The sequence below is a fragment of the Polypterus senegalus genome, chromosome 9 (genome assembly GCF_016835505.1).
Source record: "Polypterus senegalus isolate Bchr_013 chromosome 9, ASM1683550v1, whole genome shotgun sequence".
Classification (NCBI taxonomy): Eukaryota; Metazoa; Chordata; class Cladistia; order Polypteriformes; family Polypteridae; genus Polypterus; species Polypterus senegalus.
The window spans coordinates 121633477-121646468 of NC_053162.1; the positions used below are offsets into that span (position 1 = coordinate 121633477).

The following is a 12992-nucleotide window of genomic DNA, read 5'->3' on the forward strand; positions in this document are numbered from 1 at the left end:
ACAGTTTTATAGTGAATAAGTGAAGATGTGAGGTGCAATTTGGTAGTTGGAAGTGAAAAAACTTCTCATACAAACATTTAGATATATCACCGCATTTATGTGGAAGTGGGTAGTGTTACTTTGACAAATGCTTCAGGAGACTGGGTGTGAATCCCATTGTAGTTGCTGTCTGTGCGAAATTTTCATCATGCATCTACATGAGTTTTTTCCTGTTTAGTCTGAATTCTGTCTACTGCTGCTAATTAAAAGGAAAATAAAACTGTGGTTATGTAGTTAAGATCAAGTTGTTTAATCGAAATTGTTGAAACTTTCCCGATGTGTGTGGATTTTTGAATCCATGAATGCCTCTTCAGGAGCATTTCTACTATAGAGTATCAAACGTCTTTGATCATGAGGGGGGCTCTCTCCTATGACTTAGAAGGGGTTTTCTCCACATTAATAAGTTAAGCATTTCCAAATTACCTTTAGCTTATGGTAAGGTTGTCAGAATTCCCTGGTAAAAATCTGGTTTTGTCTAATGACTGAAAATGAATTTCTGAGCTTTGTCACTCCAAATACAAGCCAGAAAATTCTACAGTTTAATCCACTTTTTAATGATTCCACTTCTTGGAACATTAAAAATATTTATATACAAAATTAACAAAGGAATACATTGTACTTTGTAAATATTTAGATAACATTTAATTTTAGACACTGAGTGCTACTACATGAATTACAAAGTTTTTTTATTTCACTTTTAAAATTTGAATCTCAAATTCTGCAGTATAGTGAACTGGAAAGAAACTTTTAACAAATAATGTACACATACAATGCAGATAATGAACACAAGTATCTCTAAAATAGATCTGGAGTGCTGGCTTTGAAGACTTCTTAGAAGGGAAGAGTTTCCTTCAGCATAATCTTTATTAAATCATAAGAGTTTTAAAGCACATAGTACATTAAAAGGCGTTCCCACTTGAAGAGATTAGGGACATGATTCCCTGCACAACTTCTCTTTAACTAGTTGTGACTGTCTGCAGTGGGCTGGCACCCAGCCCGGGATTTTTTCCCTGCCTTGTGCCCTGTGTTGGCTGGGATTGGCTCCAGCAGACCCCCGTGACTCTGTAGTTAGGATATAGCATGTTGGATAATGGATGGATGGATGGACAGTTGTGACTGTCATACTTGGAATATTTAGCTTAGCTTGACAGGAAATAAACCAAACATTGTTAGTAATTTACTTTGACAGTATTGTGGTTTAGGGGCCTAAAATGGTATCTATATATAAATTGCTAATGTCTCTGTGTGTTGAGTCCTTCTGAGCAATCTCACTGGTCAGTTTGGCTTTGGTCTGATTGATCAGTTTCATTGTGTTTGCTCAATCAACATAATTGAGATGGGAAGATCCAAACAAGAGAGACTGATATTCACAAAAATACAGAGGAAAAACATAGAAGGAACACTGAAAGTCACCTTCAAACACAGAAAATAAAAGAATATGAATTCACAGCAGGTAAAGAAGGCCCATCTAACATTGACGATAGTCAAACAGTGGGCAGGAGGCAAGCAAAGTGCTTTACAATGATAGAGTTTGAGAAGCAGGCCTTAAATACATGCAACTAAGGGAGGAAGCACTGCAGCTAAGACAGGTGGGGACACACCAGAGCACTGAAGAAAGGCACATGATGGGTGCTGACGGTACATTTTACAGCAAAAGATATAAAATATTTTTATTTTTTTATTATCTTTTTATCTTTAACAGGTAATATAGCCAGTAATGTATGTTTTTGGTAATATTGTTCTTTTGATAAAACAGGAGTGAAAACTTTCAATTTTGGCTGAACATTTGAGTATGTTTTGGCTAGCAGTCAATAATTCCTTCACAGAAACACAAAGAGAGGGTTTTGATATTAATTTTAGCACTGAGCAGATCATTAAGATAAATCAAAATTCCATAAATTCTTTACACCAAAGCTCTGCATTTTGTTGCATTAAATTTAGCAGTAGGTTAGCAACAATTCCATCTGTAGATTTCACATTAATATTTTAAAAATAACAAAGATTTTAAATCTACCAAGAACTACTGGAGACATTAAGTGAAAAGCAGGTGATTAGCAGCATCTTTTTATATCTAATATATTATATTAGATTATTATTATATATACTGAATATATATATATATACGTATATACAAGTAGTGCGCTGGGGCCTATTTTGCTAATAAAATAGAAATATACATAGGCATCAGAAATATCATGGGCCTCTATGCTCCTGGGGCCCCCTGGCCAGTGGCCAATGCGTCCATACGTTAAGACGGCCCCGTGTCACACACCAAACCCCAGTCACAACTCACAAGGACCCAAGTTTGAGTCCTAAAATGCACTTTTATTAAGGCACAATACCTCTTAAACGGGACACACTGATCTCCAGGTAATGCCCACATACACAAGTCCAGCATTTATCTTCTTTCTTCTTTCCTCCTTCTACTTCTCGACAGGTAAGTGGTGTCCTCTTGAATTCTCCAAATTCCACCCTTGGCTAAGACAGAAGGCTCATTTTTTAATGCCCTACCGAGGACTGCTTCTGGAACAACAGTATTGCCTATAGGAAGCACAAGGTGCCAGGAAAGGTGACGCTAACTTGCCATAGTGGGTGGGTGTATGTGAGTGTCCCCTGAGATGGACTGGTGTCTTGTCCAGAGGACTGCCCCTCTCTTACACCTTGTACCTGCTGGGATAGGCTTCAGAACCCCGCAAACTTGATTAGTATTAAGTGGCCTTAGAAAATGCCATGGTATGGGATAGAATTATTATCTACATACCTTTGAATCAGCAGGGAGCTAGAAGTCATCCTTGCATTATTAGCTGAGTGGCAGGACGTTCACCCTGAGCAAGACTGTTAATGTAAACAAGAGAACTATACAGTTTGTCCTTACCATTTCAGTCTATTATTTTAATAGACTAGTAGTCTTTTAAGGCTCATCTTTGCATTCATACAATGCGGTTCTTCAAAGTCAATGCAGCTTTTCTCAGTTGTAAGTTTCTTTGCATTTTTCCTGTATTAGGATTTTGGGTTACAATGCAGAAACTGACCTCACCCACCCATCTGTTCTATTCACACTGTGATTTTCATAAATTAAATTCCTTAAAATTAATTTCAAAGTTGTGTTCAAGTAAACAGCTTTTTAATGTATGAAATAATACAGTAACTAAAAACTCCACTATTTAAAGGGACGTAGACTTCTTGCATGAGAAACCCTTTCTACCATCACAGGTAAAACTTTTTGAGATTTTTTTTTTAACATCCTAGTAAATGATGAGGTAGATCAAGTATTATGACTATTTGCTGGGCCCCGTCAGGGCTGACTAATGTACTCATCATATTGTGGTTGGCTAACCTTGACCTTTGCACTCTTATTCTGTTGTATAAACACAGATTGCTCCATAGTGTTACTAAAAACACACAGGACGAATCCATTATACCTTTCCAAAGCCACTAAAATCCAAGACAATAACTGAATGTTTTTGTTTTTAACATTTTTGCTTATGATTTGTTAGGCAAAATAATAAGTTAAAACAGCATATCTTCCAGTGTCATTCGGTCCTTCTTTCTTTCAAGGAATTAACTTCTGCAGGCAAAAATTGGAAGCAAAAAAAAAAATGAAACAAATCCTTTACATGTCTCATCAAAAATCTTTTGCTAGAAGAAAAAAGTGCACAAGAACGTTTATTTTCATGTTTACAATATATACGTGTTCATTTGTAATTTTGTTTAGGTTTAGTTAAACTTTTACAATAAGTCAGTAATGCAGCTTTCCAATAATCATCACCATTATAAAATAAGGTTTGGTTAAAACTTTTAACTAAAACTTGTGCATATTGAGAAAATGGAATTACACATTTTAAGGATTACATGACAGAATAAAAGTAACAAAATTCAATTTCTTAATTCCCAAATTCAGCTACCCAAAAACTGCTCATACTGACCCTGCCCTGTTCAAGTGACAGCAGGCCATCATTAAACTATCAGTAGACTGCAGTGATTCAGTTAAGGCAAACTATTAAATGGAAAACACCCTGGATGAAACAAATTGAATTATTTATTTTTACCTACCTTAGATTTCCAAGTGTGTCAATTAATCTATTTGTCAAAACAAAAAAAAGAGACAATACTTACAGAAATGTATTGTACAATGATTAGGTGAAGTGGCAAGGATGAAAACAGGAATACACTCACAAATGACAATACAAGACTTTATGAGACACTTGCCTTTATACTCTTCATTGTTCCTTTTATCTGGATATTTTCATTGGCTAAATAAAATAATAAAGGTAAAATATTATAAGAAATGTGATGTATGCATTTTTATATTACTATGCTCCAATCATTAATCAGTGATTTATTTCCAAAAATGAAACATTTTAAATTTAAGCTAAAAAACAAACCCTCTACTTCATTACTGTTTATACATTTTAAATTCAATGCCAAAGGTCCCATCTTTTTACTTGTAGTACCTTTTGATGTATTCCATTGCAAAAGCAGCAGATAGACGGCAAAAAGGAAGATGAAAGTTGCCACCATAACACCAAAAATCAATAGGATTCCTGATTCATCTATAAATAAAATGAAATAGAAAAACAGTCAGCTTTGGTTAACACATTGTTTGCCCCAACTCCATGGCCGTCAAGGTTTGTAAAGCTTATTTCACTAAGAAGTTTCACATTCTACAGTTTATTCATATGATATAACTATCAAGACACCCACGCAAAAGTACTGTGGCCAAAGAGAGAGAAAACACTCAGTGTATTTCTTCAGTGGTACCTGTGGACTAAAGTTAGTTAACTCACCTGCTGACACCAGAGTCACATTAAGAACAGTTGGCTCCTCTAGTGCTACATGGGACACTCTACAAGTGTAAGTAGTTCCAACTTCAGCAGTGGCCTGGTTTATCAAGATGAATGCTGAAAGGGAGTAGGTTCCATCAGAGTGCTGCTTATGGCTGGAGAAATAGAACTGAGAAATAGGTGTGGGTTCCTCAGGTGTAGGAGATGAAGGTGGCAGTTGGGTCCATTCAACCTGAGTTAGATGGAAGGCAAAAACACAAATGAAACTGAGACGAGGATTAGATGGAAAGAGAGATGAGGCATTAAAAATAAAATAATTGGTGGGCATGTTGGAACCTACTATAATTTTTAAATTTTGTCCTGAGATAGAGGAATATTACATTCAGAGATCTTCAATAATCTATGGAAATAAATGATTTCCGTAAGACAGCTGTAACCAGAGCAGTCATTTCAAAAGCTTCACAAAGACAAAACAGTATTTAGTTCATAATAAAAAATTAATTTTCAATACTTATTCTGTAGCTGAAGTGTAGAAAAAAGAAACTCTGCAAAGAGGTTTCTCATGATGATTGTTTTTAAATATACAGTAGTCATGCAAAGAGAGATGCAGTAGATTTCAAACAATCAAAGTACTTCAAAGCAGACACTTGGGGACCTTTGAATTTGAGTCATTGTTATTTTGAAAGTGAGCCGAGGTGCTCAGTGTTCCAGCGGTTAGCACTGATGCCTCACAGTTCTTAGAACATGAGTTCAAATTGCAGCCTGAGCACTCACTGTAAGATGTATGCATATTCCTCCCATGTCTGTGTGAGTTTGGTCCAGATAGTCTGTTTTTCTTTCAATTCACAATTTTGCACTTCACAGTAAGTTGATTTTCACTGTATGAATATGTGTGCATATCTGTGTATCTAACAAAATGGACGGGCCATGCTTGACCCCTTCGTTGAGTCCAGCGCATACTCTAAAACCTGTCAGCTTGTACTGGGAATAGTAGGTTCGGATAATAGATAAAATAACTAGGTGAATAGAAATATCAAAGTTTCATTGGACTGAAATATCAGTTTTCGTAAAAATCTGTTAAGTTTAAAAAACTTAAATAAACAGAGGAGGAATTTTAATAAATACACTAGTGAAATTATAACTCTAAATCACATTATCTCCTTTCATCTTTCAGTTTTCAAATTAAAAAAAAAAACAAAACTCAGTTTAGGCTTAATTTACACAGCAGGCTATAGCGGACATGTTAGAATTGCTTGTCTGATTACTCAGGTTTATTTTTAAAATTCAACCATATCACATATTACTATATGCTGACCACACACAAATATTAACCAGTCAGTTTGAATGTAACTGAATAGGCTTCAGCATTATGGAGACAGCAGCTTATAGCGTAAGGCCTCCAATGTAAATTTAAAAATAACACAGTTTTTCTCTTTAAACATTTTTCTATTGCAAAGATATTTTCAGGGTAATCAAAATCAATGTTGGGTTCTGCAAAATGATGCTGAAGTCTCCTGCATTGATGTACTGTTGTGTTTGCGGTGCTGCTAAACACCTTCAAGGCAGACTAACAGGCATCATAATAGAGTAGGACTTATATCCATTAGAACTGTATGAATGCAAATCCAGACCTAAGTAAAGATGGTTAGATCAAATGATTGATGTTGAAAGGTTTATAGCAATGAGAGAACAATTTCTTTAAGCACAATTCACTTCATTATAGAAAGCTATTGTGTATCTGGGTGATTAACCTAAAATCTTCGGATGAATTCCACATAAACACAGGCAGAAGCTAAAAACTTTCTATGGAAGAAACCCAGAACTATAATCAGTCACAATAAAGTGGCAAACCTGTCCATCACATTGCCATTCATTTTATACTACTAGCAATTAATTTTTATTGTGTCCTACTCCTCAATCACTACCAACAGGTTACATCTTTATAACCAAGAATCGTATTTACTTTTTCCATTGCATTATAAAATAACTTGGGTGCATGAGGTTTTATTTTCTACGATATTTAGTAAAAACACTGCTGTATGATTTTCTAGATGTTTAAATGTATTAAATGTCTTCAGAGTGAGCCTGATAACTGGTTTCATTTCCATAAAATATGATCAGTTTCGTACTACTAGGTACTGTTAAAAAACCGGGGTGTAAATTACAATGTAGCCTTCTTATAAAACAAAACCATCATGCCCCCCATGACTGACATTTAGAAATGAACAGACTAACTTCTATTTAAAAACTGATACACATGCAATCTAAATGAAGAGACAGAATAAATCCCAGAATATTGAGTATGGGAATGCTAATTTTCCATGAAACATTTATTTCCACTGTCATATACTTTTAAAAGCAAAAGCATTTAAACCATTCATTTTGTTATGTGAGATGTACACTGACAGATGAGGTTAAGAGATTGATTCCAAGGTAAACATCTCACTTTTGTAGCAACTTACATGACCCTTTCAAAGAAAGAAAGTAAAGCTAAAATCTCAGGGGCAGCATGATAACCCATATTTTAACACTAGAATAATTATTATCAACATAGCATAGGATTAAAAATAAAGTATTGTGTTTATTTGCACATAATGAGTTTATTTCAGATGTCATAAAGAGGTGGGTCATTCACATTTGTTTGAGACACTGAGAACTGAGGAACTACTTGGAACCTGATACTGAGAGATATTTTAAATGCAAAAATAAGTAATAATTCTAATAAAAAAAAAAGGTTGTAAGTAATAGATATATTTTTTTCCATTTTGTACTCTCAATGTCTTCTGCCTATCTGCCATTTATATACTCCACCTAAGCAATTCAGGTTAGACATGCAGGTATGAGCCTCCTTGAATCAGAGCTGAATTTGTAAAGGTCAGAACTGTGACTCAACTGTAATATATTTAAATGTGTGAATGAAGTTTTTGACGTAAATGGCCAAAACTAAGCCACCCCACCCTAGATGACTATATGAAAGGAAGCACTTCAGCAGGTCAGTCAAATAAACCAATTACTGTCAGGAACACATGTAATGGAAAGGAATGAATGTGGTCCTTTAATACCCAGTGATTGAAGAGCTCTTAGTTCAAGGACTATTCATGACATTTTCCAAACATCTGTGACAGACTGGAAAATCAGAAATATACACACAAAAATACAAAAATATGGAAGCAAGACAAGTGTCATGGATTAGCCATGTTTTATGGGCGGACAGACAACTGAGGGTACCTGAACATCCAAAGGATAGTAGCCTGACATATCACACACCACCTTCTCCGTAGCACCATCCTGAAACTGGAGAACCTTTGGGATTAGCTGGACACGTGGTGGCACTAATCAGAGGAAAAAGGAGACATAAATTGGACATTATATAGAGGGAATATGACCTGGTAAAGCATTTAGATTAAAACTTCAATAAAAATGAAAACTGCTTGGCCTCCTGATAATATAGTAAAAAAAATACAGCGATAAAACCATGCTACGCAAATTCTGTATGGGAGCAAATAAGCGACCTGAACAGGGGAGTGCCATTTGTCCATCTCGGATGGTTAAATACAAGATGGGTCACTGAATTCTGGACCATCTGCAGCTTGAAAACACATGCAGGTACTCCTGCCAGAAACAAGATGTGACACCACCAAAGCCTTGACCAGATGTTGTGCTGCACACTCTGTAAGATAAGGTCTGATCTTGTGGATGTTGTACAATGAGATACAGTGTATTATGTTCACCATTAAAATGAAAGAATGAAGAAAGAAAAGTGGCTCAGCAGTGTACAGTACAAACAAATTATCTAAATTTTAGGAAAAGAATCCAAAGGAGGCATGAAATGTATTTCAATTATTAAATATAAATATTGTATATTATTTGAGAGGGAATATAAAATTCTCCTCATGTGTTCTTTGTTTATCTCTTAAAACATGAATACAATTTTTATTAATTTAAATAACTAAATCAACCTCCATAAAAACAAACTACATGAAATTTTCTTTGACAATTTTACAAATATTCTTTACACAGTGACTTCAATTTATTACTTCATCAAACTGGGAACATTCTGGCACAGGAGGTAACTCCTTCATGTACATACAGCAATAAATAAAATTCTGAAATATGAATATGGTTGTGTGATGACTTAATTGTATGCCATAAAAATACTATTGTAATGTTCTTGGATCAGAACAGAGATATAGACAAGTTTCTCTGGTCTTTGCGAACCATCAAAAGGGATGAACCTACATGGAGATGTTAGCACAAAAGTAGCAAGTGCTAGTGTAGGAGGGGGCGTGTGAATATATAACTTACCTACAAGCACTTTGCAGCGATTTCTCCATTTCTAAGGTCCATTGGTCTGAGTGTGTGGCTGCTGGCAAGGTTCAGGTAGGATCCTTGCATTTGCCAGGCTTATGAAGTTGAGGAAAGTATGATACTATAGACTGATCTCCAGTAACTGATGTGAAGAGGACCTTTATGTGTTAATGTGCCAATAGGAAGAAGATAGTGATTTTAGTAGCAGAAGAATTAGCGGTCTCTTTCAGGACCACCAGTCTATAATTCAATAACCAACTTGTGATAAATCTTAGTTTGAAGGATTAAAATGATTTATTGAACTATTCTTTGCTGTTGTACCTTTAGATGTTTTGTAGCATTTTTTACATTTTTGATTTATCATTATAATGGTAATGTCATCTTGGCATCATCTTGAATGGATGTTTCACATTTGTATGGTATCTTTACATTGCAGCAGTTCTGTTGTTTGTAAGAATGGTGTCCATGGCTAGCCATGCGATTGAACGATATTGTGATACAATTTGTGACAGCGGCATCCAGTCTCTTGTTACCTGTTCAGTGGATAATTTTAAGAAAAAAAAAACTACAACGATCATTAACAATAGCAAGGGACAAAGCATCTAGGCTATCTATCTATTGATAGATAGCTGTCTTCTTGGGCTGCTTTCTCTGAAGGTTCACCGTGCACTTTGCTTCCTTATCCACTCTCTACAACTATGTGAGATGAGGATACTCACTTGCAGCCATGAAGCCAGGTCCCTGGACTTTAGCAGTGGGAAATGCTTACAAACTGTTTGTAGATAAAAGCTCTATCCTGCGTGGTTCTCCCACACTGTGCACTTGCTCCTTTAATGCCAGCTTTCTTCAGGTAGCTCCACTTCTTTTGAATGTACACAACATCTGAGCAATCTGTCTCTCTTCAGTCAAACAAACAGATGTTATGATATAAACCCACAGAAGCAATGATTATGGAATTAACCGCTGGTGCCTGCAGCTTTCTGGTAGCAGTACTATCTGGACTGGACTATTATGCTGTCTTTATCATGTTTCAGGATTCATTGTGTGAACTTGAGCTCGACAATCAGTGCATATATAACAAATCTATTGATAATAACAATTTCCGATAAAGTCAAAACATATAGTACTGTAGTTAACACAGTACTAGATTCAAGAAAAGCACAAAATTAGGATAACATCATAGAAAGCCCTGATTTAGCAGTGCACAGGTAAATTAATAAAAACTAAATAAAGAGTGAATTAATTCTGCCCCTCTATACTAATTGCTGAAATTAACAGTGCCTTAGTTTTTGAAATATTACTTGTTTGCTTCATGTTAGTAGAGACACAACAATGTCAATGCAGTTTTTCATTAACAGCCGACTGACTTAATATGTACATTTGACTGAATATAGCTGGCAGTCAATGAAAACAAATGTGAGGGACAAAATTATATAAGTTTTTAAATTAGCATTGTTAAATATCCTTACAACCAGGCTCTCCTCTTAGAGAACTACATGCTAAAAACTGCTTGGAATGCAACATCCTTTGAATCTGGTTGTCATAGGTGCTTGTGACACTGCCAAAAATAACATTGAGCTAAACATCAATAAGGTACAAAATGAAATTAAACAACATTGACAAGTTAAAAAGATGTGACAACTCAGCACTTTAAACTGATGCCATGTTTGGTTTTGTTTATTCATTGGTCAAATAACTCCTGAAACTCCACTCCCTTGCTCTCAAAAATAATGTTTTTTTTCTTTAGAGTATTTCAAAAACGTCTTCTCTCCATCAGAGACACATCAATCTGATTAATTTATAACCTTCATTTCTAGTCAGTGATTAAGCCCTATTGACTGCAGGTCAGGTCAGTGAGCATGGTAATGAATTTATCTCTTTGAGGGCTGAATATTTTTTCTAAAAAAAGCTCCGTTTTCTGAAAAGCACACAAAGCAATGGTTTCACACATAAAGCAACATAATATGTCTGTTGCTGTGTGCTGTGGCTGCTGTTGGAACCTGTTTGGCATCTCTGGCAGCAGTAGCTGCATGGGGGTGGCTTGATGGCCAGCAGAAATGTGTGGCGTGTCAGCTGCCTTACTGTCTTCACACGGCAGGTGGCAGTCACAATGTGACGCAATCCAGTTTGTACCTCTAGTAATCGTAAGTGGCAGTCCTCCCAGGCAAATGTTCCTGCGGGCACATCAGCTACATGAACATGTTCAGCACCACGATCAGTTGGGGACCGATCAGCTGATGCTGGTACCTCACTTTTGTTTTTAATCTCCATCTCCAGATCACTTGTATCAAGACTGGAGTCCAACAAGTCAGAGAGAGTCCAATTCATCTATAATATGCAAAACGTCATCCACAGAGTATTTTACTCTGCGCATTCACTTTGGTCTCTCACCAGATGTTGATATCATTTTACAGGTTGTTTGCTCTGCACTTCTTATGCACGTGCAGGGAATCGAGGACAAATCAACAAAGCTAACTTTCCTTCTAGCAACAACAGTCAAACTGAAATATTCCGGTGAATTTTGTTGCAATTTACAGTTGATTACCAACCACTGAATTTCAACAAAAGTCGACATGCACCCTGAGAGAGTTAAACACCCAGACAGTGCTTTTCACCACCACTGAATTACTTTCACATTGCTATTTATTTGCTAAGCAGACACTTTTATCGAGAGCAACTTACAAAAGAGGTCAAACTAATCAAAAAAAAAAAACATTAGACTACGGACTGTTTGAGAGCATGTATTATAGAACAAGGGAATAAAATTGATCATCACAAGTGATGAGATCAGAACAAAAATCAAGCAAGTTATAATTACTAGGTTACAAAGTCTAACAGATATTAGTTAAGACAGAAACTCACCAAACAAGATATTCTTTAAATACCTGTTAGAACACATTAAGGAAGCTCGCATTTAAAACATTGGTGGAAAGCTTGTTCCACCAACCAGGAGCTGCACGTGAAGATTCTGGACTGAGGTTTAATGCCATACAGAGATGGAATCACCAGACACCATTAATTATCAGACCTTAGTAGTCAAGAAGGAGCATAGGACCTCACAAGTGTCTCTATATACAGTATACAGGTAGTATACAGGTGCTAATCCACTGACTACTTTTTAGGCAAACATCATGGATTAGAACTTAATTAGTTCTGCTACATAAAGCCAATGTATAAATCTTAAAAGAGGAGTGACATGCTAATCTCACCTGGTTGAATACCAGATGTGTCACTGCATTTTGAATCATCATCAGCAACTGCCGGTGCTCTTGCCAGTAGAGGTGCAATAGTGTAGACATGACACAACCAAAGCCTGAACTAGTAGTTGTGCTGCATACTCAGTCACATGGCCTTATCTTGTGGATACTGTATACAGTGAATATATAAGATCAAGACACCATAGCAACATGGTCCCTGAAAAACAGCATGTCGTTGATCATCACACCAAGGTTACATACAACAATAATGCATTTTTTGTATAGCCCAAAATTACACAAGGAATACCTCAATGGGCTTTAACAGGCCCTATATTTTAACAGGCCCCCTAGTCTTGACTAAGAAGACAAGAAAATTTTCCAAAAAAAACATTTCAGGGAAATAAATGTAAAAAATCTTGTGACAGCCAGTTCAGAAATGCCCTACCAAGCAGGTCGGTCATGCAAAGGGTTTCAAACAATGGGGTAAATACAACACACAAAACAAAATACAAGTTATCCTATTCACTGAGCTAGATGGCCAATCTGTCATTGCCACCTCAGAAATACAATACAATAGTACAAACTATAAGGCAAAATGCAAGAATAGATTATACCACTCACTAAAAACAGTACTATCACATATGAGGAAACAGATTTGTTGAAA

The 12992-nt window shown here is 36.0% G+C and overlaps 1 protein-coding gene across 4 annotated transcripts in view; it reads right to left on the reverse strand.

Moving 5' to 3' along the window:
• Positions 1-666: 666 nt before the first annotated feature.
• Positions 667-12992, reverse strand: part of LOC120535689 (tapasin-related protein-like) — a 34100-nt gene continuing 21774 nt past the window's right edge. For 3 of the 4 annotated variants that reach the window (XM_039763671.1, XM_039763673.1, XM_039763674.1), the window contains exons 6-11: positions 8052-8155; positions 4827-5055; positions 4494-4592; positions 4249-4292; positions 4093-4119; positions 667-3607 (exon numbers count right to left, since the gene is read on the reverse strand). In XM_039763671.1, the coding sequence (XP_039619605.1) occupies positions 4111-4119; positions 4249-4292; positions 4494-4592; positions 4827-5055; positions 8052-8155 (485 nt within the window). In that variant the 3' untranslated portion in view covers positions 667-3607; positions 4093-4110. Of the gene's footprint in view, positions 3679-4092; positions 4120-4248; positions 4293-4493; positions 4593-4826; positions 5056-8051; positions 8156-12992 lie in introns of all 4 variants that reach the window. The other variant, XM_039763672.1, reaches the window with a different exon arrangement.